This window comes from Trichosurus vulpecula, chromosome 4 (assembly GCF_011100635.1).
Source record: "Trichosurus vulpecula isolate mTriVul1 chromosome 4, mTriVul1.pri, whole genome shotgun sequence".
Lineage (NCBI taxonomy): Eukaryota > Metazoa > Chordata > Mammalia > Diprotodontia > Phalangeridae > Trichosurus > Trichosurus vulpecula.
In genome coordinates, this window is record NC_050576.1 from 73,807,098 (window position 1) to 73,834,471 (window position 27,374).

At 43.3% G+C, this 27,374-nt stretch overlaps 1 protein-coding gene across 2 annotated transcripts; it reads left to right on the forward strand.

Moving 5' to 3' along the window:
• Positions 1-2,744: 2,744 nt before the first annotated feature.
• TOR3A (torsin family 3 member A) lies at positions 2,745-27,374 on the forward strand. Of its 2 annotated transcripts, XM_036758042.1 has the most exons (7): positions 2,745-3,227; positions 6,266-6,379; positions 11,296-11,561; positions 15,983-16,158; positions 25,331-25,455; positions 25,943-26,111; positions 27,072-27,374. In XM_036758042.1, exons 1-7 carry the CDS (start codon positions 2,912-2,914, stop codon positions 27,082-27,084), a joined length of 1,179 nt encoding a protein of 392 aa, XP_036613937.1. In that variant the 5' UTR covers positions 2,745-2,911; the 3' UTR covers positions 27,085-27,374. The 2 variants fall into 2 exon arrangements, with proteins under 2 accessions (XP_036613937.1, XP_036613936.1); XM_036758041.1 differs by lacking the exon at positions 27,072-27,374 and having other exon boundaries at positions 25,943-26,771.

Consider the following 27,374-nt stretch of genomic DNA (forward strand, 5'->3'; position numbering starts at 1 on the left):
GGGGTGTGATCTTGGTGGGAGGACACTAGCATTAAGGGGGGACAAGAAAGGCTTCTTGCAGAAGGTGGGACTGGAGCTGAGACTTGAAGGAAGGCAGGAGGAAGAAGTGAGGAGGGAGGAGATGCCAGGGATGGGGGACAGCCAGAGAAAATGCTCAGGATTGGGATATGGAATGTCTTGTGCAAGGAATGTCAAGGAGGCGAAAGTTACTAGATCACAGAGTACATGGGAGGGAGAAGCAAAGTCCAAGAAGACCGGAATTGTGCGAAGGGTCTGGTTACAAAAGTCTCCAAAAGCCAGAGAGGAGCCACTTGAGTTTGTTGAATAAAGGGTTAAGGAGCATGTGACATGGTCAGACTTGCGCTTCAGGAGACTCCATTTGGCAGCTGAGTAGAGGATGAACAGTGCCAGGCAGAGAAGTTTGCATCCATTATAATCGCAACAACGCAGAACCCCTAAGGCTTTCGAACACTTGGGCTAACTTGGATTTTCATCCCATATCAATGAAATACTGTCCTTTTGAATGTCGCTTTCATTTACCACCATATTTCCAGTGCCAAAGGATCAAGCAGCCACCTTTTCACTTCGATCTCACATTGTCTATCTCTCTCTAGAGAATGTAAGGTCCCTGATGGCGAGGACTGTTCGTTTTTGTTGCTGTATCCACCAGGACCTAGTGCAGTGCCCAGCACACAGTGGGCACTTATTAAAAGCTTATCAATTGATTGATATATACAGTAGAACCTATCCTATTGTCAGGTTCTGAGGTACTAGAAGATCAGGGGAAGATGTTATCGCTCCCGTCACACAGGCAGGAAGTAGCAGAAGCAAGGATTTCAATGGTTCCCTGTTGTTGTTGTTGTTTGAGGACCATGACATCAAGAAGGTGATGCCTTGATGTGCAAGTGAATTGGATTTAAGTGAGGGAGGCCTCATTCTCTCCTCTGGAGCCATCTGGGTCCCCTGGCAAGATCAGGATGACTGGAGATGGCCCCACTAGCAACCTATGAGACATACTGCGAAATTGTTCCTTCCCTGCCTCCTAAATAGAGTTCTATCTCCTTTCCTTGGCATTCAAGGCACTCAAGAATCATGCACAACCCTCCCTGCCCCTCCATGTACTACCCTCCGAGCTAAGCAAACTGAGCTCTTTTCTGTTCCCCAATACTTAACTGTTCCCTTTACTTGGAATGCCCTTTCCTCTCTCCTACTCAGACTTAGAGCCCAATTCAAACATCTCCAGGAAACTCTCTCTGATCACCTCCCCTCCCCCCACCCCTGGGCTTCACGTAAGCACTTTATGTGCTTGTCATGTATCATAGCTATTGTTGTTGAGTCATTTTAGTCATGTCTGACTCTGTGACCCCCCATTTGGGGTTTTCTTGGCAAAGATACTAGAGTGGTTTGCCATTTCCTTCTCCAGCTCCTTTTACAGATGAGGAAACTGAGGCAAATAAGGTTAAGTGACCTGCCCAGGGTCACACAGCTACTAAATGTCTGAGATCAGATTTGAACTCAGAAGATGCTGAGTCTTCTTAGTTCCCAGCCCAGTGAACTATCCACTGTACTGTATAGGTGCCCAGTCCTATCTCCCTACTAAACTGTATGCAGTGTGATAAGTAGTCCCTGCTGTGAAGGAAGGAACCATGGTTCTCATATAAATTTTGCATGTCCTCCAGTGCATAGGACAGTTCTCTAGACATAGTAAGAACTTACTACTTGTATGTTGCATTGAAGGGAGCAATGCATGAGGACTCCAGGGTTAGCAGAATCCTCAAAGTCAAGCCTTCTTCACTGGAGAATACTCCTAGTAGGATTTCGGGTATCTAGGATTCCTCTGGAGTGTGTGGATGACACTTTTCCTGTGTATAAATTTCCTTTGTATATAGACCCTCTTCCCCCAATTACCCTGAGGCCTTGGGAACATCTCAGGACATTAGGGTTACATAATAATAGCTGTCTTCTGGCCAACCCTTCTGCATTTACAGATTGCTTCCTCTAACAAACAGGCCAGGTAAGTCTGCGTTTTCCATGTTCCCCTCTGAGAGGGGAAGTCCCCAGCCCAAGGCCCCTCTGCTAGTCTCCTTCAGAGCATGGACCAGAACTCAGATCTATTTACTCCTAGTTTTTCCCCCTTGGATCATGGGGCCTAGAGTGGCAACAAGTGTGCAGAGCGTGGAAAACAAGGCTCCCTGGTGACTGCAGCTGTGTGGGTGGCTTGGGCTGGGCCCTCATTTCGCTTTGGGGGCTCAGACCAGCTGACTGCTAAGGGTCTTTCCCGCAGCTCTGCATATTTAACACACCTGAGTGGCAGAAGCGTCCCCAGCGGGAACTTGCAGGAACTTGTGCGACCTTGGCTTGAAGCTGCTGCTGCCTGTCCGAGTGATTGACAGGGACAGTTTCAGAGTCTGGCTGCACGTCCTTCCCCACCCACGCCACCTCCCCGAAATACGCTGCTTCCTGATAACTGAGACCAAACTGAAAGTCCCTCCCTCCCCCGCCAAGTCTTCAGGAGTCAGTTTAGAATCGCAGGGTTCACAGCCTGTCCTGGGACCTCCTCTGTCCCTCCAGGGCCAGCCCGGCTGGGGCTGGGGCTGGAGCTGCTCCCAGAATTGCCGTGGGCTGCTTTTGCCAGTGTTTGGGCTTCAGCGAAAGGGGTGAGGAAGAAGATGGCATGCTGCCCTAGCTGACGCCAACTGCCAGTCTTGCCCCAGTAAGCCAGCCCTTAGTGCGTAGGAGTCAGCAAGAGCCTCCCTCCCGCCCTGACAGCTGGCACCGAGTCTGTAGTCCTGGCAACACCAATCCCAGGCTGACGGGAAGTGAGAGAGCCGCCCAACCCACCAGCTAAGGCATTTCTGAGAGCCCGGAAAAGACCCAAGCCTAGAGAGGACGCCGAGCCTGGGTTGCCCTGATGCTCACTTCATCAGGCCGTCCCAGAAGACCCTTGGGACATCCGGATCCTCCAGGCCCCCAAGTGATGTTGTCCCGGGGGCCTGTTCTGTTTCTCTGCCTTTTACTGCTGCTGCTGCCAGAGGCAGCTGGGGAGGAAGGGGGAGAGACCTGGTGGGACAGACAGGGGGCCCCCACAGTCAAAAAGGTGGGAAAAGGCCTGACGGACCGTGTGAAGGCTGTGACAGCTCTCTCCAAAAAGTACTGGACTTACTTCTCCCGCCAAGTGTGGCCCCAGGACTATGACAAGGAAAAGGAAGCTGCCTCAAAGTCACTGGGTAAGACCCGGCAGCCCCTTCACCCCTCCTCCCCAGCCCAAGGTGCCTCCTGATTAATTACATAGAAGGGCTGATCTAGAACTGGAAAATTCCTCAGAAGCCATCCAGTCCAAACCTTCACATTTCATAGACGAGGAACCTGAAACTTGGGGGACAATTAAATGACTCCTCCAAAGTCACATAACTAGTTAGCTTCCGTGGTGGGATTTGAACACAGGTCCCCTGGGCTCTAGACCAGAGCCCATGCTCCTTCCCCCCTCTACCACATGACCTCACAGAGTTGTGGGGTTTGCAAAGAACTTTGTGTACATTATTTTATCCCTCAATAACACTCTCTGACAATTTTACCCCTGGTCTATAAATGAGGAAACTGAGGCTTCCAAGTTTATGCCATTGGATCACAAATTTCCATCTGGAAGTGAACTTATCTTGTCTGATCTGTTTATTTAAGTGACCTGCCTGTGATGGCACACGCTGGGAAATATCAGAGTGGGGCTTCCTAATGCACGTCTCATTTGATCCTCAGAGACCTTCACTCTGCCTTCCTGCCTCTCTATGCCCCTGACAAACCTACAGATCCTGCCTGACCCTATTGTAACCAGGCTCCACATTATCTCCTAGCTGCTTAAGAGTCAAGAGTTGGAGGAAGGGCTGGGATGTGAAGGATTTAACTGAATTTGTGTCCCAGCTACCCTAGTTTCCTGTAATCTAGGGCTCCAGAAGGCTTATCAGTGAGGATCAGTGCCCTTCCTCCCTTCTTGGGTTCCATGGACTCATCCATATTCTATTTAGTTATTCAGCTGTGCCATGTTGACTGTCAACACAGTCTCTTTTCTTTCTCACCTCTCAACATAAAAGGGTGGACTGTGGTTAGGCCAGCCTCCTATGCGGTGGTTGGTGCTGAGCATCAGGGATACCTTCCTTCCCCTTCCAACCCAATCTCTGGGCCTGTGTGTCCTTGATGACTTCTCCCCCTTCTCCACCACAAGTACTGACAAGGCACACTCGTTTACTTTCTGGGCTGCCCTGAACCCTAGGGTTAAGTGAAGGAGCTATCCCTAAGAGGGATACCTCACACTGCTAGAGTTTTGTGAATCTCTCCCTGCGACGTCTGTACCCAGCCATACGCTCACTCTCTCCTATTCCCCTGACTCTCATGGTACCCATAATTTAGGAGCATTATAGGGGTATAACAGAATAGCTAAGTGGTGCAGTTTATAGAGCACCAAGCTTGGAGTCAGGAAGACCTGAGTTCAAATTTGACCTCAGACACTTGCTAGCTGTGTGACCCTGGGCAAGTCACCTAATCCCGTTTGCTTCAGTTTCCTCATTTATAAAATGAGTGGGACAAGGAAATGGCAAACTACTTTAAGTATCTTTGCCAAGAAAACCACAAAAAGAATCACAAAGAGTTGGATACAACTGAAAATGACTAAGCAACAACAACAAAGGAGTACAAGAGAAAGCTTTGCCTGGGAATGAGGAGGAGGGTTTTAGTCCTAGCTCCATCACTAACAAGCCATGTGACCTTGGTTAAGTCTCTTTACGTCTTTGGGTCTCAGTTTCTTTATCTGTAAAGTTGAGGAGGTTGGATAATGCAATTTCTAAGATCCTAAGATGATTCTGTTCCAAAACTTGAACCAAATCCTATAACAAACACTGGAAAAATCCTTTGTCCAACCAAAAAGCTTCAGCAAATACCCATTTATTTCAAATTGTATTGAATACAACCAAATTTCAGTATGACAAAGCAAATGGCACGAGTCCTAGGATTTTGTTATAATGGGATTTAACATAGAAAACAATGTTTATTTCCATCTGGAGTGGTTCTACATTGTGCCTCTGCTCATTAACATCTAACTCTCGATGCCCTGGGTATATTGATCAGTCCCTTCTCTGATGTGTTCACTGGATGTGCAGGGGGTACACACATGGAAATAAAGGATGCAAACAGGGATGCCAGCTGGGTGTTTGGGGTTGCAGCTCACTAGGTCGGGATGGGAAGTTCCCAGGCACCGACTGTTAACAGAAAGCCAAAGATGTGAAATCCGTCCTATTCCCTGGGGAATCTGAAGCTCCAAGTGATTGGGGAAAGAAATAAGTGACTCTTGGTTCTCCAGGCTGGTGACTTCTGTAATACCTTTATCTCCTTGGGTAGATGCCCTACTGGACCCACTGGGCTCTTCCTCAGAATAGAAGACTACTCAGAACTACTCTGAGTTAGACAAGAGGCCTCCACAGGACAGGAGAATACTACAGGCAGTATGGTACAGGAGCAAGAACACTGGGTTTGAAGTCCAAGGATCTGGCTTTGAATCCCAAAGCTGCCAAACCTGTGTAGCCTTGGACACCTCATTTAGTAAATGGAAACAAACAAATGTGTTTTAAGTTTTTATTCCATGCTAAGTACCTCATTGGAGGTCTGAGAATACAAATAAAAATGCAAAGTAGTCTTTGCCCTCAAGGAGCTTACATTCCGATTGAGGGAGACAGTGGTCTTGGAAAGCTATGACAAATGGGTCCACTGTTGGTTGGCTGACATCCTTTCCAGGAGTGATGGTTATTGCTTTGTTTATGGTTCCAGAACTGGAAAGGACATGGGAAAGGGGGAGATTAATGGAGCATGGTGGGAGTCAGGCCTATATTTAGTGGGGGATAGTAGGTGGGCACCCAATAAGAACAGAGGGGCAGCAGGATGGGAGTTCAGGGGATGAAAGGAAATGGTTTCTTGGTGATACTGTCTGTGGTTCTGTTTCTTTATCTGCAGAGTGAAGCAAATGGATTAGATGATTTCCAAGGTCCCTTCTTCCTGTAAATCATATGATCTGAGCTTCCTTCTATGAAGCCAGTTCTTGGAAAGCCCCTTTCCCAAAGCCCCTGGTACTCTGTTCACTAGCCATAGGGTGGTACCAAGAGACAGAAACAAGTTTCACAAAAGAAGTTGAAGAACAAAGACCTCTTTGCTTCCTCCCAGGCTCCATCCGCCCTCCAGTGCTGCTGCTCTCACCCGTTTTTCTTTCTTCGTATCTTTTCTCTAGGGTGGACCTTTCCCCTACTGGGCCAGCAATACCTGAATATTCTTTCTAACTGGTACTGTCACTTCAAGGAGTGCTGTGGCAGGGATGACTGCAGGATAATCAATAACATCACAGGTAAAAACAGTCAACAACAGCTCACATTTGTATGGCATTTTACAGCTTTTAAAAGTACTTTTTTGGTTTGAGTTTTGGGAAAGAATCATCTTAGGATCTTAGAAATTGCATCATCCAACCTCCCCCACTTTACAGATAAAGAAACTGAGGCCCAAAGAGGTAAAGGGACTTGACCAAGGTCACACGGCTTGTAAGCATGCTCTCAGATTCATTTTATACATTAGGAAATCAAGGCTCAGAGAAGGGTCAAATAACTTGTCAGAGATGACGCCATTTGACTAAGGATACAGGATCTGCAAGTAAGGGAGCCTGGACTTTAGCCCCCATTTCCACAAATGAGATAATGTTTGGAGAGTGCTTAACACAGTGCCTGGCCCATAGTAGGTGCTTAATAAATGTTTGTTCCCTTCCCTCTTCCACACTCTCAAGTTGAGTACTCTTTCTATTTATCTCACTGACTCTCTGTTAAAACTTGTATCCCACGCAGGCATAGGAGACTGGTAGGTGTGCAGTGCATAGATTGCTGGGCCTGGAGTCAGGAAGGCTGGAGTTCAAATGTGACTTCAAGTACTTATTAGCTATGTGACCCTGGGTAAATCAATTAACCTAACTGCCTCAGTTTCCTCAATTGTAAAATGCGAATAAGAGTAGCACCTATCTCCCAGGGTTGTGAGGATCAAATGAGATAATATTTGTAAAGCTTTTAGCACAGTGCCTGGCACATAGTAGGTGCTTAATAAGTGCTTCTTTCCTTCCCTCCAAAAGAAGGGAACCTGGGGATCTGAAGTGAGGGAAGGCAATAAATCTATTAACAAGCATTTATTAAGCAGCTACTTGTATCAGTAACTATGCCAGGCACCAGGGCTATGATAAGAATTAAACACTTCCTATCATCAAGGAGCTTACAGTCCTTTGTATACATATAGATAGAAACAAAATACCTACAAGGAAAATACGATAGGAAAAAATATAAGGACTAGCTTCTGGGGGTGTCAGGAATAGGCATCATCTAAGAAGTATAGCTCTTTCAGATGAACTTGAGAAAGCCAGAGAATTGAAGAGGCAGACTCCCCTAAAAGGAAAGTACATTGGTGGGATAGGGCAAAGACTGTGCCAAAATCACCGAGACAGAAGACGGAATATGATGGAGACAGCTTAAATCGTGGTCAGACCTCCCTGTATATTGTCATTCAGTGCTGTTTTACAGCCTGACCGCATCAGCCAATGCTGATTGAGCAGCCTGATTATGTGTGGGTCACCCCAGAGGCAGGGAAGTAGAGGAAAACAGGGGTGGGGCGGTGGTCATTGCTCCTAGTCTATCCACTGCTGTCAAGAGTAAGCTGGTGTGGAACACAGCTGAGGGTATTCTGAGCCCAAGCATTCTCTGTGAGCATCAGATGAGGGCACAAGATCCGACTAAGCCATAATTTGTTAAATATTCAGAAATAGAATTTCCCCTAATATTAGGTGAAGGGCCCCAGAAACTATGGGTGACTATGCTCTATTTCACTGCAAACAGTGCTAATTTCAGAATAGCTTCTTTATAAAGAAAGTGAGAACGAAGTCCAAACCCACAAGCCTTTGCAGATGCTTATTGTAGGCACTGCCCTGTGCTGATGTGTTGGTCTAGTTTAGGTTCGGACCTTGCCGTCATGGAACCAACTACCTCTTCTGGGCATGCGATGAACAGAGATATAGCACAACATGTATGATGGTTTTAGAGAGACGTAAAACTGTTCCATGTCCTAGGAGGAGGGTTCTTATTGGTCAGGGCAGTCATGGAAGTCTCCATAGGTGAGGAGCGTTTGAGTTAGGCTTTATGGAATAAGCAGAAATTCAATAGGCGAATCAATCATTCAATCAACAAACATTTTTTAGCAGCTACTATATGCCAGGCACTGTGCTGGGCATAGAGGGTTACAAATGTAAAGGATGAAACAACCCTACTCATAAGGAGCTTACCATCAATTGAGGGAGATAACAACTAGATATAGAAATATGCAGCACAAATATAAAGTTAATAGATACATATAGCTGAATACAGGGTAGTCTGGGAAGGAAGGCACTAGCAAGTGAGGGGATCAGGAAAAGGTTTCATGTAGAAGATAGTGCCTGAGTTACATCTTAAAGGAAGAGTTTTAAAGCAGAGGTAAGAGGAAGCCCATTCTAGTCATGGGGGATGGCCACTACAAAGAGAAGGAAATGGGAGATATTGTGTCATGTGTGAGGAACAGAGATACAGCCATATTGGCTGGATCACAGAGTGGGGAAGAGGAGCAGTGTTTTATGAAATGGGAAGGACAGGGTGCAGGGCTAGGTTGTACAGGGCTTTAAAAGCTGAACAGAAGAATTTAGATTTTATCATAAAAGGAATAGGAACCAGTACAGTTGATTGATTAGGGGAGTCATTGTGATCAGATCTGTGCTTACGGAAAATTACTTTGGTAGCAGTAAGGAGGATGGACTGAAGTCGAGAGAGACTTGAGGCAAGGAGACCAATAACAAAGCTGTTGCAACAATTTAGATGAGAGGCAATGAAAGCCTGAACTAAAATGAAAGCTATGTGAGTGGAGACAGTTCATCAGATGGGAGAGATGTTGTGAAGACAGAAATGCCAAGTGGTTAAAAGGGAGAGAAAAAACAATTAAAGATGGGGAGCAGTGGAAGCAAAGGCATGGAAGTGGGAAAGCCTGTTGCGGGGTGAGCTATCTAGTTTGGCTGAAGGGGAGCAATGGGAGATTAGCCTGGATAGGTAGGGTGGCAAGATTGTGGCAGGCCAGACAAAGAGCTTGAACTTTATTAAGTGTTCATTAAGGAGCTTATTGACAAGAATGGCAGAGCATGTAAAAAGGATCATTCTGTCACATTGTTATGAAGGCTCGTTTGTATTTACTTTGTATGTATTTTGTTTCAACTCACAGGTACATGTATAAGTTTCCTCCAAAAGAATGTGAGCTCCTTGAGGGCAGGGACTGTTTCATTTTTATCTTTGTATCACTTCCTTACACAGTACTTGACACATGGAGAGGAAAGAATGAGGCAGAAAGGCCGAAACAGACCCATGGATGGTAACAAATATCTGTAATAGAATGATGGAAGTGGGAAAGAAAAGGGAATGGAAATGAACTAGGTTCTGTAGGCAGAATCTGGAGGACATGCCCTTGAACTGATTGAATGGATATGAGGTAAAAGATAGTCACATGCATACAAATACACAGGTTGCAAACAGGAGAAACAGACTTTGAACTTACCTCTTTAGCCCTCAGGAGGGTATCCTGAGACCTACATTCTTCCTGCATCTTGGCAGGTTTTGGGAATAATTGAATTGATCCAGGCTTTGAGTGTCTTGAAAATGTGGTGGTCCCATTAGCAGGATGCACCATAGGTGAGACACTGGCTTCTCAGCTTTCCCTAGTATGCCCTTCCCAAGGGATCCACAGCCAGTCAATCATAAAGGCCTATCTGGTCACTCTCAGAACCACAGCTTGTGGATAGTTCCTTCATTCCCTTTCCCCTCTCCCCATGTCCCTCTACTTCCTACCTTCACTCGGGAATTTTTGACTTGGGAATTTTTGACTTGAGCGCTCCTGGTTCCCTGTGATGATGGCAGTGATAACATCAACCACACCTATTGAATGCTGACTATGTACAGTGCTAGTGCTAGATGCTAGGAGAAATACAAAGTTTGGATGAGAATGTCTTCATGGAATTTACAGTCTAGTAAAGAAGGCTACAATCGAATAGCAACAATCTTGGGAGGTAGATTGTACAGGCAGTATCATTCCTGTATCACAGATAGGAAGTTTGGGAGAAGTGAGGGGACATGCCCAAAGTCACATAAAAGTCTTTGGGAAGACAATAAACAGCTCCTCCCACTACATGGTTATTTACCCTTATCCTACAAAATATAAGGGCTAAAAGTAACTTTGAGAATCCTTTCTCCATCTAAGATCCCACAAATGAAACGTTTCAGAAACTCTCTAAGGTCTTGAAAGAAGGAGATTTTATAGCGTCCTCCAGTTCCAGGCAGAAGGTATCCATGCTTCAGGCAGGAGCTTGGACTAATTGACATGGTAAGCCCCTTCCAATCCTGAGATTCCATCAGCATAAATTTAGAGCTAGAAAAATACCATAAAGATAAAACACCTTCATTTAAAAAATTAGGAGCCTGAGTATCAGAGAGAGTAAATGTCCTGCCCAAAGGTATATATCCAGGAAGTAATGGGGCTAAGATCTGAACTGAAACCCTCTGATTCCAAATCCAGGGCTCTTTGCACCGTAATACACTATTCTGTCTTTATGTCCCCCTAGTAAGCTCCTTGAGAGCAGAGGCTGTGTCATTGTTCATATTTCTATCCCCAGAGACTTTCACAGGTCTTTTCATATAGTGGACGCTTAACATGTTTATTGAACTCATTTGTTAATCAGTGAATAAACATTTGTTAAGCACCGATGTGCCAAGCATTGTGTTAAGTTCTGGGGATACAAAGAAAGGCAAAGAAAAAAATAGTCCCTGCTCTCAAGGAGCTTGAAATATGATGGGAGAGACAACATGCAAAAAATTATGTGCAAACAAGTTATATGCAAGATAAGGGGGAGATGATGGACAGAGGGAAAGAATTAGAATGAAGAGGGATTGGGAAAGTTTGCTGTCCCTTTTGCTGCAATTTAGGCCCCTTGGTCTCTAGGTCTATTCTCTGGTGTGACAAAGAATGACTGATCCCTAGCATCCCCATATTAAAAAATGGAAGACTGGGATTAGATTATCCTTCAATATAATTGTATTACTTTGGGTCCTCAACCTAGTTAAATAACTGTGTAATGACTGATAGATGTGTGCGTGTGTGTGTGTGTGTGTGTGTGTGTATGTATGCATTTGTATATCTATCTGTATGACTTTTTCCCTCTCTTCTTAGGCCTAGAGATAGACCTAAGCACCCGACTCCATGGTCAGCACTTGGCCCACGAAGTGATTCTGAAATCAGTAAAGGGGTACCTCTCAGTGCCCCAGCCAGAGAAACCTCTAGCCCTGTCCTTCCATGGCTGGTCTGGCACAGGCAAGAACTTTGTGGCTCGGATGCTAGTGGATCACCTGTACCGAGATGGGCTGGAGAGTGAATGTGTTCAAGTGTTCATCTCCACGCTTCACTTCCCTCATCTGAAATATGTGGACATATACAAGGTGAGGAGAATCTCTAAAGGGTCTGTGGAGAACATTCTCAGTCAAGAGGCCATGATTATGGGAGAGTCCTACCCATGAGCCTAGTCAGCTGTCCCCTAGACTGAGGGATGCTGCAGAAGATACTGCAAGGAAGTGGATAGGCTCTCAGAGGAGACTGAAAATGTCAAAGAGAGGATCAATCGGCAGTGGGAGGGTGAATTTCCTAATTTCAACAAGAACAAGAAGGGGGTTAACTTGTAAAAGAGATCAGCATCTCTGCACAGTTTTTCTCTGTTTAAATGCCAGTATGGGGGCTGTGGCACTTCAGAAAGGGCAGGGAGGGTATCATGTGTAGGCTAGGGATAGGGCGAGGACATCTCAGTTCCTCTGAATCCTGTTGGAGAATGCAGTGGATCGCCATTTAGGCCCGGACTTTGGGATGTTGCCAAACAACATAAGATCCCGGCATTTAGAGCTGGGAGAGACCTTAGAGGCCAGCTGACCCCACCCCCATCTTAGAGATGAAATGATTTGCCACACATCATCAATAAGCCTCCATAGGAATGAATGGTAAGCCATAGAATCATGGAGCACGAGAACTTGATGGGATTTTTCTGTTGGCTGATGTACCAAAGGGCAGTGTGGTATAGTGGATAGGAAGTTAGCCTGAGACCCAGAAAGACCTGAGTTCAAGCCTTGTCTCTAATGTGTACTGGCTAGGTAACTAATTTAACCTCTTGTTGAACTAGGCAACTCTCTAAGACTCTTAAGTTGCAGAGACATTGCATCAGTAGAGGGAGTTTCTTCATCAATACGATGAAGAATGCATATTGGCCCTGGGCACATAGTAGGCACATAATAAATACTTATTGACTGACCGATACAGATGAAATCTTAGATCCAGTTCCCTTTCCTATTCCAAAGTACCAAAATCATGTCACCGATGAAACTGTTATCAAAAACCCTGAAGTTAATTCACAAAATCAGAGGAATGCATAATTGATTATTCTTAAAACATAAAGGATGAATTCTGACAAACTCTTCAGCAGGATTTTTCAACAAATTTCCTCTAAAGTGTTACTTTGAGTTCTCATCAGGACATGGAGATGACCCTGGATTCTCAGAGCCTAGAATAGCAAAGCATATGGTCTGCCAAGTCTCATCAAGGTAGGAAAAAACTTGGCATCCTCAACAGATATCTGTTTGCCATCCAAGACCAGCTGAGTAAAGTTTAGAGTGAGAATGTTGGCTTTAACTGAGAATGTTGGCAACCCAATGATGGTAGTTTTGGGGCCAGGAAGACCTGTTTGCCAAGGTATTGATCTGGATCCATGGAAGGAGTCCTTACCCTGATGGAATCATGGATGATATTCAAATTAAACCAAAAGTTAACATGAAGAACCCTTGGTACAGGAGCTGACAAATCATATTGTGGAGGTAATTTAGAGATGAAGAGTGACAGATCAAGGGGACCAGAAATTCTTGGGTGATAATTACTGAGAGATAATGGAGCATTGGGCCAAGGTTGGGTCTGGAAGAAAGTGAAATCAGAGTAGGACATATGTGGAAAGAATACTGGATTTGGAGTTGCCGGGTCTGAGTTTAAATTCCAGTTCTGCCATTTCCTACCTGGGTGTTGTTGGTCAAATTTACCTTTTGGGGCCTTGGTTTCCTCATTTGTAAAGTGAAAAGTGTGAGACTTCAGAAGTCTCTTGCATTTCTAAATGTAGGATCCTGTTGCCTTCCCTGACATTGTAGGAGAGTTGTTCTCCTTTGGTTTTCAGTTTTAATTCTTAGAGTTTTTTCCTTTGAAATTGTTAAGGTAATTTATTGGGAAGCTCATGTTAAAAAAAAAGTGGGGGTGGTGAGAAGCATAATGGCATGGTAGCTGGAGCAAGATTTCTTAATATGGGGTCCATGGACCTGGGCATCTGTGGATAGATTTCAAGGGGTCCATGAACTTGAGTGGGGAAAAAATTCCATCTTTATTTTCACTAACTTCTAGCTGAAATTCAGCATTTCCTTCAGTTATGAACAGAGACAACAAAACATCATTCTGAGAAAGGGTCTATAGAGTTCACCAAACTGCCAAAAGGGCCCATGACACAAAAAAGTTAAGAAATTTTGGGCTAGAAGGTCAGCCTTGATGTCAGTAACACATGCATCTAAATCCTGCCTCTGATATGTATTAGCTGTGGGACTATGGGCAGGTAAGTCATTGAACTGGGGCAGGTAAGGGAGACTAGGGGCAGGTAAGTCACAGTGCTCTGGGGCAACTTTCTAGGAGTCCCATTGTAAATGTGCATTCATTGGTGGATAGTTTCTGCCCTGGGAATAAAACCCTTCTCCCACCACCCATTCCCCCCGAGAGGAAATGGATTACTATTGAAAACTACTAGTTTCAGTCTGGGCTTGTATAGCAAAGTTTGCCTAGGTGAATGGGGATGTTTCCTAGGTGTTATCAATACCCTCACCTCAAAATTGTGCCTCATCATGCAGAAACTAAAGGCCTCATTGATCAATTAGGAGATGCCAGATTGCATCCAGGGTTCTTCAAATTCATCACGGAATGATGGGACTAGGATAAAAAAGACAAGCATATGAGCTCTGCAGCTCAGCCCAGGGCTTTGACAATATTCTACAAACTTTTTAAGTTTTATGTTGAGCACTGTGCTGAGCATTGGAAGAGGTACACAGTGTAAGCACATGGTCCCTGCCCTCATGAACCTTGTCATCTAATAGGATATAATATCACATTTAAGCTGTTTTGTGCTTTAATAAAGACAATCTACATGGGCAGCACTTTATCTACAATAATCCTGAAGCCAGGCATTGTAGATATTGTTATCTCAATTTAAATATGAGGAAATTAAGGCTCAGAGAGAAGTAATTCATTCATAATCACACATTTAGGGTCAAAGAATCATAGTCAATTTCCATCCTAGAGTAGCCCTAACCGTGAAAAAGTTCTTTCTCCTGAGCCAAAATCTGCCCCCTTGTAACTGCCACCCATTGGTCCTCCTTCTCACCTCTACAAGCACATGCAAGAAAAATAAACTTCTTTCCCACATGACAACCCTTAAAATATTCAGGGACAGTGAGTGAGCTTCACCACCACCACCCAGAGTTTTCTCTTGTCTAAGACTAAAGGGCTGAGATCTGGAGTTGATTTGTTCATGTACACCCGTGAATATGTGTGTTGGTGGTGCTGTGTAAATAGAAGGGCATGCTCTGTATGTGGTGGTTAGAGGGGATGGGAACTTGGTAGTTTGTAACTGGCTACTGTACGGCCTGAAATAATTCTGGGTATGGTAAAGATTTCCAGCTGCCCTCAATACTCTTACTCACCACTGTGCTTTGGAAAGGGCTTCTTTTTGGAGCTAAAGAAAGACAGATTTGTCCATAAAATCAAGGTGATTTTTTCAGTGTGGGCATTCCTTCCACCATCACAGATCAAAACCCCTCCATGGCTTAATAGATGGTCTTTCTTGAAGAGCTCCTTGAAGAATGAAGAATTCATTACTCTATGGCCAAGCTGGCCATGAGTTCCTTGTGTCCTCAGAGAGTAGACATATAGTCTGTTACCACCACCATACTTGAAGCCATTCTAGCTTGTTAGGAGCTGACAGAGTCTGCATACTTAATGACATAGTCCTCAGGAGCCTAGGCTCCCCTCTGCACCACCAGGGGCCCTAGACAAGGATTTCAGCGGAGTCATCCAGTATTTTGTAGAATACCGTACTAGTAGCTGGCACTTCTGCAGCACTTACAGGTTTATAAGTAATCCACATTTGTTATAGCATTCATCTCCACAAAAAAAAAATCTGAGGTAGGACCTGTTATTGGCTGCATTTCACAGATGAGGAAAAACTGAGGTAAACTGAGGTTAACTGACTTGCCCGGGATCCCATAGACTCTAAAGCCCAGCACCACTATACCACCTGGCTGCCTCTAGTAATCTATTAACATTAGTCATTGATAAGAGTTCACCTCACATAGCTTAGCATAAATATATACTACCTTCATCTCTTTACAGCTTCTGGAATATTCTCAGCTGGAACATTTATTCTGGGGACCATCTAAGAGGTTCCTGCCCCTCCCTCAGCTCACTCCCAACAGCAGCAGATGTTCTTGGAGAAAAGATACCCCCATCCTTCCAAACTCCTCAGTACCCAGGATAATGGCTTAGCGTTTAGACAGCGCTTTAAAGTTTGCAAAACCCTTTACAAATCTTATTTTATCCTCACAGCAACCTAAGGATGTAGGTACTATCATTCTCATTTTACAGTTAAGGAAAATGGAACAGAGAGATGTTAAATGACTTTTCCAGAGATTTTGAACTCAGGTCTTTCTGACTCCAGGCATGGCACTCTCTATTCAACCCAACACCTAGCTAGCTGCCTTTAATGACTCACCCTGGCCTCCCATTTATCTCTGTGCAGGAAAAGCTGATGGAACAGGTGAGTGACACAGTACAGAGCTGTGGCCAAGCCCTGTTTGTCTTTGATGAGGCTGAGAAACTAGCCCCAAGTCTGCTGGAGACTCTGAAACCATTGCTGGATCACTATGACACCATCAGGGAGGTCGATTACAGGAGAGCCATCTTCCTCTTCCTCAGGTGAGAACAAGGGAACAAGAGAATGGAGGGGCCAGAGTGTAAGCCAGGAATTGCTGCTCCCTTCACCCTGCTTCCTGGGTATTAACATATGGCCAATCTTAGAGCTTTTCTGATGGAACGGAGTTTGTTATGTGTGGTATAGGGCTGTACCACTGGTGAACACATGTAGCCCTTAACTCTGTTCCCTCAAGCTGTTTTCCAGTTGTCATGGATTGCTTTTTTCCCTGAAACTAGACTGTAAGAGACTCAGTCATAAGGATGTCTCATTTCCCCTACTGTGTCTAACAGTCTTGGACGCATGGTACCCAAGAAATAAATACTGGCTGGTTTAGACAGTAACTACTATACTGAAGACTAATGGAGGAGAAAGGATGATGTAACTCCAGCTCTTGAGTAGGTAAAGGGATGTTTATCTGAGAAATGTATGTAACTTCTCTGTTTCCAGTGTGAACAGGGAAGACAAGATGGGAATGAATTTAAAATGATGAGTTAGATATCAGAAAAGAACTGCCCCAACTGTGAGGAAGGTGAAACCCTAGACTGTATTACTAAGGAAGGCTGAGTAATCTCCTTAGATTCAAAGAAAAATTGTAGCTGGCTTGCTTTCTAAAATTATATGAATACAGTAAGATGTACTAGATAACTCTGCAAGGAGGCTTTCTATGCCATTTAGCACCTCTTGCATGTAGGGGCCAGGGAAGAATTTATCCCCATTTTAAGGAAAGGTAGATTGAGGTACAGCAAGGTGAGGCCATTTGGCAACATTTCTTTGTCCACTAAATGACAGAATTCCAGGGAACTTAGAGGACTGCCTTTCCACAGGACTTTCTGATCAAATTGGGGACAGAAGTTAACTCCTCTCCAGGTGGAAAAGTTTGAAGTGGATGCACTTTGGTACATCTCTTCATTGAAAAGGACTCAGGAGCTAAATTGGCCTCACAAAGTGACTCCTCAAAAATCTTCTGCCATGACTTCTTGACTAATTTACTTAGGAGGGACTACATATTACTTTTATTCATTCACCCATTCATTCACTTATTGCACAAATTTCTCCTCTTGGTATTCTCTTCCTTCCCAATAGCTCTAGGCCCACATTTATTCTCCATCTTCACATGATGACTGCTACTTCTCCTTTCTCTTTATTCTTTTCTTCTCTCTTCTCCTTTCACTCCTGATCCCTATTCTCCTTCATGCACTCCACAGCAAGCACCATGTCAGAGTAAAGAAGTTAGAGACTTTTTGATCTGTGTTTCTCAGATCAAATTATACATAGGATGTGGAAGCAAAAGAGAATTTAGTTTTTTTTTTTTAAATCCAAAGTGTTGTGACTCTTTGTAAGGGTCAATCAGTTAACAAGCATTTATAAATGATCCCTGTCTTCAAGGAGCTCATTCCCAAGAGGTAGGGAGGAGGGGGCCCAGGACGGGAGGAGCAAGACCCAGGGAGAGGGAGGAGGAGGAGGAGGGATCACATTTAAGTTTTTAAGTAGTAAGGCCATCTGACCCCCAAAGCTTCACAAATTAGTAAAAATTGCAACAAATGGCTGACAAGCATTGCTCTAGACAGCTCTCACCTTTTACATCCTCTTTTCTAGACTGGTAAGACAGGCTCAGTCTTTCTTACTCCTCTTTTTTCATTTGGTTGGATGAAGGACCTGACTATATCTGTACTCCATCTGTTGAGAAATCACTTGCACTCACCCACTGGCCTTTGATTTGTATAAATTTCATAATGGCACAAGGGTCAGGCTGTGAGATTTTTCAGATAAATGTTTGCTTTTGTAATATTTGGGCCATTGACCTCCTTCAACATGCTCTTCTCCCAAAGCCATCTCCTGTCTGCTCAAATCAGCACCTTTCCCCCGCTGACCTGTCTTCTTTGGGATTGCTAAGGTCTTTGTACTCTTGGACAAGCCTTGAAGGAGACAACCTTGAGTCCCCGGGAGAAAGCTGCCAACAGGAAAAGGTTTTCTGGTTTAGAGTCTAACTTAATGTTGATAATTTGGTGACACTTCCCACCCTCAGCCCTCTATTAAGTCAACCATTTAGTTCACCATGTTTATTGAATCTTTTGGATAGAGAATACTGAATTTGGTGATGTGTGTAAAGAAACTGAAGGAAGCAAAAAATGACTTTTCTCTCATAGAATTGCCAGGAAGTGACTTTAAAATAAACAGAAACCCAAATTCTAATACATTTAGAACTATGTGCACAAATGTGAAAGGAATAGGAATCCTGCTCTAGTTGGAGCTGATTGGGCACAATCATGCAGAGGGAGTCTGGGTGAAGGTTAAAGGAAGCCTTTCCATATACTGTAGGTAGTTACGATTGTGTGCATTCTCACCCATCTCCATTATCAAGTGAAATTAATGGACTTTAAGGAAGTCTCTAAGCCATCTCTGTAAGACCTATAGAAGATATGGCAGGTAAGAGGATGGCAGAAGGGTAGGTGCCAGACAATTGCTTTAACACTTCATCAAAAATAAGGATTACATCTTCCCTAGCATCATTCTGATCCCATTACGGATTACTTGAATCCCTGCTGATTCTTGCTAAAAGCTTAGGACCTGTTTTCAAGTATCCTAAATAAAGGGGTAGAATATAGTTAGATTCTGTATGGGTAAAATGTCAACAAACTCCAAGGTTTGTTTTTTTTTTTTTTTTGCTTTTATCTAAATAACTTTTTGTGTTTGTATGAAAAGCAGACACGCAGAGAATGTTTGTGACCAACTTAGCCTTTTATTGGAGGATGAGAACAGGAACAAGTATTGGACAGAGGATTTCATTAGTAAAAAGAACTCCCTTTCACCAGTGTAGATCAGCACCTTTTCTGCATCTTCTAGTTTCAGAGCTCCCCAGAGGCCTAAGAGATTAAGTAACTTGCCAAGGGTCACTCAGACAGCCAGTCAGAGGCAGGATGTGAACACAGGTCTTCTAGATGGGGTCCCTATCCACTATGACAAGCGACCTCTTTTTTATTGCAGGAAGTCTCTTAGTCTGGAAAACTCCCAAGAGGTGGGGAGGAGCGGGCTGAACTTGTTCATGGAGGTGGAGGAAGTTTTTTGGTTCAGCTCCCAGTGGTTGCTTTTCTGATGGGGAGCTGCTCGGTAGATTTAGGGCCTGTAGAGCTAATGAGGAAATGTAATTGTACTTCCCTGTAAGAGCAACTGTTTGAAGAAAATGGTGGTGAGCTATCTTCTATTCCAACAGGGACAAAGGGGAAATATTTTAATTTATGGACAGAGGAAGACTAGTAGAAAGAATCCCAGGTCAAAGGTCAGGACTCCTACATATTAGTGCCAATTTTACCATAAACTAAGTCATATTCTGTTAGGTGGGTGGTTGAGCTCAGTCTATACAACACTAAGATGGAGATATCACCATGTAGTTCATGGGGATGGTATGAGAATTAAGTGACATCAGGAAAAAGTATTATGTATACAAACTACTTGAGAATGGGGAATTTCTTTCCCTAGAGATCTTTGTGAAAAGCATGGACATCCATTTGTCTTACCTGAAACAATGATGTGAGCTAGAGAGGATTTCCAGAGGTGACTTCCTGCCCTCTGATTTTTTTTATTGACTCAGAACCAAATATTTAGATAGGTTACACTGGATAAGGCACTATAAGTATGGTGGTGGTTGAAAATGACACTCAGAAGGACAGTTTCTCCATTGATGAAATGGGATGAAGATCAGAGTTAGCCTAAGAAATACTTGTGCATGAAGTAAAGGGTTAGGGATAAGACATCTTGGTCGTTGGAAGAGAGCTTAGTGATCATCTAATCCAGAGGTTCCCAAACTTATTTGGCCTGTTGCTCCCTTTAAAAAAAAATTACTCAGTGCCTTCCCTTTAACTTTTTTTTTTTTGAAATTCATGTCATTTAAAAAATATATAAAGTATTTTTTTAAATGATGCATTTTAAATTTAATAATTTGTTATAAATTTGTGGGGTTTTTCCTACATTGAAATTTTGATGATGCAACATTGCATCACATCACCATATAGTATTGTAAACAAGTCATAACATGCACATATTCCTGCTGATGCATGCTGGATTTTTCTGACAACAAGCGATGGACTCACCTGCCAAGACTTCCTTGTTAAGACCTGTTGGCAGACTTGACCACTGATCGTTATAACTGCATTTTGTGTGTTTATTTGGAGAATAATGTAATCATTATGACTTTAACTCTGTTACTGAAACAGTAAGGCAATAAGAACAACGTAGATGATAATTGTCAAAATGCCTATGTAGTTCTGTATCGCAAAGTATACAAGACGCTCCACATAGAAGGTAGAAGTAAACCATTTATTCAGACACCACAGAACCATATCCCATAACCAAATGCTCAGCTCCCACAGCCAGTCAGTCCACTTCATCGTAACAGCAAGGAACCCAAAACATTCAATACAGAAAATCACAACATGGAGCCCCAACATTCCAAAACCTCTTCAACCCCCCTGCTGAGGTCTTTCCCAAAACAAACTCACAGTACAGCTAAGTCAGCTTGTTCAGTTCTAACAATCACGAGGGCAGCCGCTAGCAGCCATATTGTCTCTTTCTCTCTCTCTCAGCATTTTCTGACATAACTTCCTTTTCCTGTCAGGAAGTTCCTCCCACCACGTGTCTTAGGCTTTCTATGATGTAAGCAGGTCACATGGCCTATTAATAGGTAGGAAAGATCTTCAAATCAAAATTGCTAATACAGTTATACAACAGATGAAACATGTATGAATGATTTTTAAAAATTTTCTTCTCTTCTCTTCTTTCCTTATGCTTCCACTGCCCCCTTATTTTATTTGATGCCTCCCAACTGCACCCAAGGCTACTATTGCCCCCCTGGATTGTTCCAGTGCCCCCAGGGGTGGTATTGCCCACTTTGGTAATCTATGAATCCAATTTCTTATGTTACAAAAGAAGAAACTAAGGTGCAATCTAGTCAGTCATTTATGAAGTGCCTATTATGTGCCAGGCACTGTGCTAAGTGCTGGGGATACAAAAAGAGGCAAGAGATTGTTTCTGCCCTCAAGGAGCTTACATTCAAATAAGGGAGACAACAAGCAAACACACACACAGAAGTAGACTGTATAAAGGACAAATAAGAAACGACAGAACAAAGGTAATAGAATTAAGAGGGATTGAGAAAGGCTTCCCAAAGCTGAGATTTTAGTACACAGACTTCCTTGCTATTACATGAACGAAACACTCCATCTGTCAACTGTAGGCATTCTCTCTGGCTGTCCCTCATGCCTGGAATGCTCTCTCTCCTCACCTCTGCTTACTGACTTCCCTAACTTTCTTCAAGTCCTGACTGAAAAATCATCTATAGGAATAGAGGAGGCTTATTCAAGAAAGGCTGCAAGAGGGAAACTGACAGGCCTTGCCAACAGACTGGAAGTGGGGGGGGGGGCGCAGGATGAGAGATGGCGAAGAGTAAAGGATGACACCTAGGTTGCAAGCCTGAGGGACTGGAGGATGGTTTTGCCCTCTACAGTAATAGGGAAGCTGGGTGGTGGGGGTGAGGTGGGGGTGTGTGAAGGGTTAAGTGGCAAGATAACGAGTTTGGTTTTGGACATACTGAGTTTAAGGTATCTACTGGATGTCCAGTTTGAGATGCCCAAAAGGCAGTTGGAAATGCAAGATTGGGGATCTGTAGAGAGGTTAGGACAGAGATAAGTATATTTGAGCATTGTCAGCACAGTAATTAAATTCATGGGACTTAATAAGGTCACCAAGTAGTGTAAAGAAAAAAAAAGAAGGGGGTCTAGAACAGAACTCTTTGGGATACCTACAGTTAGAAGGCAAGACCTGGATGGGGATCCAGCAAAGAAGACTGAGAAAGAATGGTCTAATAGGGGGAGAACCAAGAAAGAGTGGTGTACCGAAAACCTAGAGAAAAGGGTAAATCAAGGAGAAGAGAGTGATCAACAGTATCAAAGCGGGGCAGAGTGGCCAAGAAGAATGATGATTGATAAAACACTGTTGGATTTAGCAATTAAGATTTGGCTGTTTTATAGAGAGAAATTTCAGTGGAATGATGAGGTTAATAAGAGAGAGGGAAGAAAGTGGAGGCACCCATTGTAGACAGCCTTTACCAGGAATTTTGGCCACAAAAGGCAGAAAAGATATAGGATGATAGCAGAATGAAGGATCAAGTTTTTTTCAGGATAGGGGAGACATGGGCATGTTTGTAGGCAGCAGGGAAGAAGCCATGACAGTCATTTACAATGAGGGGAAAGATAGAAGGTCTAAGGTATTTATTTCTGGGGGAAAAGAACAAAGCCTAGAAATACTGTAAAGCCAAGGAAATGCTGGCTGCATGGAAAGATGGATTGGGCTTGGGAATTGAGAGACATGGAACCAAACCACAGGATTACCTGGGTTTGGGTTCCAGCACTGCTACTTATTAGCTAGCTTTGTAAAACCATACAACTCACTGAAATTTCTTGAAACTCAGTTTTCTCATCCATAATATGAAGATAACATCCTCTGTGAAGTTCAGGTATGTTCAGAGGCTGTAGGATAATAGGTTTATAGCTAGAAGGGACTATGATATGTCACCTAGTCCAATACCCCCTCCAAACAGATGAGAAAACCAAAGTGATTTGAACCTAATTCCTCCAACTCCAAATCCAGTGTGTACCATATAAACATGGCCATACTAATCAAAATTTGGGGAAACCCCCTTTTAAATACAATAAACTCTGAAAGAACCAGGGGACTATGTAATTCTCCTGAAGGTGGATGGGAGAGATTCTGGGCAGAGGTTTGCACTGTGTTGTCATCTGGATACCATCCAGTTAAGGGAGATAGATATGTCTAAAGCTGAGTTCACCTTCTGTAGGTAATTATACTACAGGACATTCACTTGGCCGTGTAATAGGGCTGGCTTTTCACCTGATAACTGATCATGTATTCCCTGTGTATACAAGTGACTAGAAGTTGCAATCCCTTTCCAGATGAGTCTGTCCATAAGTCCAGTGAGCTGGCACAGGGCGAGAAGTTGAGCAAGAACTTTAGTAAACAGGAAAAAAAGGACAGCCGGAGCTATACAAAGAGTAGTAGGACCCTAGAAGAAAGGGGTAGTTGTGTGGTTAGAGGTTCCAACCAATTCTTTGTAACCCATACATGCAGCACTTAACACCCATGGGTGCTCAAGAGCTATATTAATGCTGAGAATAGTCAGGTTGGCCTCTCAGGGCAGAGAGATATTTGACCATGGCATGAACCATTAAAACACAGAACTTTAAACAGGATGAGAAAGGTTAAGTGATTGGTCCCAAAACACATGGTGTAGAGGATAGCAACTAGCAAAACGGATGTGAATCTGGGTCATCTGTTGTTAAACCCTGCTGATGCCAACATGCTGAGGTCTGCTTGTTGAGGCTTTGGCAAAGAGAGGGGAAGAGAAAGAAGGAAGAAGGAAGCAGGGGAAGGGCTCATGCTTTGGGTCTGAATGGCCCATAAAGGATTCACCCAGGAAGTGGATTAATGACATCCAGAGAGAAACGCCAAAGGCTCATGTTAAATAACAGGGTTGTCCTTCCCCCTATTCCTCAAACAGCTCCTAGGATTTGCAAATAATGTCATTAATATTTTAAAAAATACATTTTATTAATACCTTTTGTTTTTATATCACAGTAATTTCTGGGTGGAAAAAAATCTTCTTCCATCCACCTCCAAATTAAACTCTTCTTGTAGCAAAAAAAAAAAAAACCCATCATAAACATCAGCTATAATGATTACACCTGACAACGTATACACCATTTTATTCTTGCAATCTCCTGACTCTCTGCCACAAGCTTTATTTGATCATTTATTGTCCAGGACCATTTTTGGTTTTTCAGTTACTCAAGAGTTTAACTTCATCTTAGGAATCTCTTCATTCACAATGCATGCTGTTCTTATAGAACTGCTTATCTCATCATTAATGCTTATCTACATCAATCCATACAAATCTTTACATGTTTCTCTGAATTGCTCATTCTCTCACTTCTTATTATACAACCATATTCCATTATATCCATAAACCAAACATTTTTCAGCCATTCTCCAACCAATGGACAGATTTTGTTTCTAGTTGTTTGCTACCACAAAAGGTGATGCTAAGAACATTTTGGTATCTTTCTGTCTTTTACTCCTTTAGGATATTTGCCCAATAGTGGGATCACTGGGTCAAGGGCATTGACAGTTTGGTCACTTTTCTTGTGCAATTTGAAATTGTCCTCCAGAACGGTTGGGCTAATCACAGCACCACCAACAGTGTCTTCTAACAACCAGCATTGTTCCATTTTGGGGTCAGCTTTGCCAATTTGTAGGGTATGAAACCCAGGCAAAAAGAGCCTCTTCTCTAAAAGAGCTCACAAGCTGGTTGTGGGGATTACATCCAAACAACTATGTATCAAAATGATTTATTTATATTTGAATATCTCTTATGCCATTTGGAACATATTTTCAAATAGTTAAAATTTTTTTTTGGAAAACTCATATACTTTGACAATTTATCTATTAGGGAATGATTCTTTGTGTTATACATTTATACAATTGCCTATACATATAATCGTGCATATCAGACTTTTATCAGTGATATTTAATGCAAAGTTCTTGCTCTTCAGCTTATTTGATCTCCATGGATTTTGTTCTCACTAAGCTTCTCTAAGATTCAGTTATTTCATCTACAGAAGGAGGAAGTGACTAGAGAGACTCTTCGATTTGCAGTCCTACTTAATTTTAGTGCTTTCCTTCTGAGATTTCTTTCAATTTATCCTGTATTTATCATGTTGGTATCATAGTTGTTTGCACATAGTCTCCTCCATTAGACTGGGAGCTCCTTGGGACTGTTGTACCTTCCCCTGTATTCCTAGCAGTTTCTGACATGCAGTGGAAGCTTAATAAATGCTTGACATCAGCTCCAGTGCTAAATGTATGATCTTATCATATGCCCTTAGGATCAGAGAGCCTTGATCTTGTTAGGTCCTGGCTGCTTCAGTACTACTTAGGTGATGTAGTAATGTCCTTCTCTCTCCAACTTCTAGTTGAGAATAGGATTTCCTGGGAAAAGATGTGGCTCTGTCCTGCCCTCCCCCAAACAAATACAATATTTTTGTTGGAAGGTGCTTTGGTACAAAAAGAGGGGGGAAAATAACAAGCCCTTTCATGCCTTTCCAGTAACCTTGGGGGCAACACCATCAACGAAGTGGTCCTGAGCTGGCTTAGGGCAGGAAGGTCCAGGGAAGAGATCACGATGGAAGACCTGGAGCCCCATCTCCAGGCCGAGATTCTGAAGTCAACAGGTAACCAGTCCGAACCAAAGTCAGCAAACAGTCCTCCCTTGAAGGCAGCTACAAGGGGTGAGAGAGGGGCAGCTAGGCAGCCCTTGTGATAACGGGCATGGGAGAGAGGGAGGCAACTCCTAAATGATCATCTTGCCATGCCAACGTGGGACAGTTTGGAATCTTCTGTTTCCTTGATCTGAGTTTATCCAGAATAGTATAACTATATGGGGGGAGGGGAGAGTGAGTGTATATGGGGGAAGCTGAACTGGTCCTTTATAAAGATTTTCTAATGGATATATTTAAGACAATGGCCCCAGAGGTCTTTTGATGTGAATATCCTTCTATTCTACAACACAGATTAGGGGAAATTTACCCACAGCATTTTGGCAAAGATTATGTGATTTTTAAACAAAGGCAGTAATCCTCCTATCCCCGACCTCCTGAAAGCTTCAGTGGTATAGGACACAGTGGTGAGGGCTTCGGTGATGTTGGATTTTGTTTGCAGATAGCAACTTTGGCCACAGCCGACTTGTGAAGGAAAACCTGATTGACTTCTTTGTCCCCTTCTTGCCACTTGAGTACCATCATGTCAAACTGTGTGCTCGAGATGCTTTCCTGGGTCGGGACCTTGAGTATACTGAGGAGACACTGGACAAAGTTGCCAAGATGATGATGTATGTACCCAAGGAAGAGAAACTCTTCTCTGCTCAGGGCTGTAAGTCCATTTCCCAGAGAATCAACCTCTTCCTGCCTTGAGGGCCACCTTAGAGGACTACATGAGAGCAGAGGGAGACTGTTGTTTACCTCTCCCTAACCAAAAGGCCTCCTAGGAACATCACTTGACACCCAGACTCTTGCAGGAATATCAACTATGGAACCCTTTTATCTTGGGGCTTTGTAGGACAGGAAGAAAAGCCTGAGCTCTAGCAAACACATACCTGTGGGGTGTCCAAAGAAGGATGACTACTTGCCAGTCGTTAAAATTATTTTGGTGCCTTTTAGGGGAACCACGGCTGCTGGACAGTGGGAGGGGAGGGTTTGTACACAAGGACAGACTATGTGTAAAGTGAGAAGTTGGGGCATTCAAAGTGAAAGTGAATCCTAGTTGTATGGCTCTTAAGCCTAGAGCTAAGGGGAAGGTGAGGTTTTATTTAAATAGGGGTTAAGAGCCTCTCTGCTTCCAAGTTGTTTCCTTGGAACATCCCAGGTGTAACCAGTGGGAATTCAGGAAGAGAAAATAAGACAGAGCCTTAGCCAGTTCAGGCAAGGTCTAACCGCAGGGGAAACATTAGTACCGCTTTTCTGTTGCTTCAGATTTTTAAAGAGAAATTAACTTTTTTTTTTAAAGTTGGGGGGAGGAAGAGGGAGAGAGAATTTATGTTAGATGTATAAAGATTAAAAATTTTATATTTTCCTAAAACCTTTTGTGTGATTTATTGTAAAGCTGAAATTTGAGGGCCTACTAGAAGGAGGTCAATCAGCATACACCAAGTTGGTTCTGACAGTCCAATTCAGAGACAGATTATGGTTTGGGAGGGAGTAAGCATGATTCTTCCCCAAAAAAAGACAATTAGGAATTCTACCCTCAACTGTTAGAGAAAAGACCCAGACCAGCCACATTTTTTTGATTCTAGATTGTCACATTGAGTGATATGAACCTAAAGATGAGAATTCTTCAGGAAAACCAAGAAACTAGTGTAGATGACCTGTGGGTTGAAGTTCGAAAAGGCTATTTTGGACCATACCCCAGTCCAATTCTGCCATGAAGCTAATGGTGGGACTTGATACTTGGCTCCCTGAAGCTCCTGCTGGGAATTCTGCTTCTTTTCCCAGGAACCACTACCAGCTTTGACTTGTAGGTATAACAGCAACTGATATTTGCTCAACACCTAAAAATGGAAAATGTGCTTTACAGACAGATCTCATTTAGTCCCTGG

Coding starts and splice junctions, on each gene's coding strand:
- TOR3A (XM_036758041.1), top strand. CDS start 2,912: ATGCTCACTTCATCAGGCCGTCCCAGAAGACCCTTGGGACATCCGGAT. Junction 3,228..6,265: donor AGCTGCCTCAAAGTCACTGG/GTAAGACCCGGC, acceptor TCTTTTCTCTAG/GGTGGACCTTTCCCCTACTG. Junction 16,159..25,330: donor GCCATCTTCCTCTTCCTCAG/GTGAGAACAAGG, acceptor ATGCCTTTCCAG/TAACCTTGGGGGCAACACCA.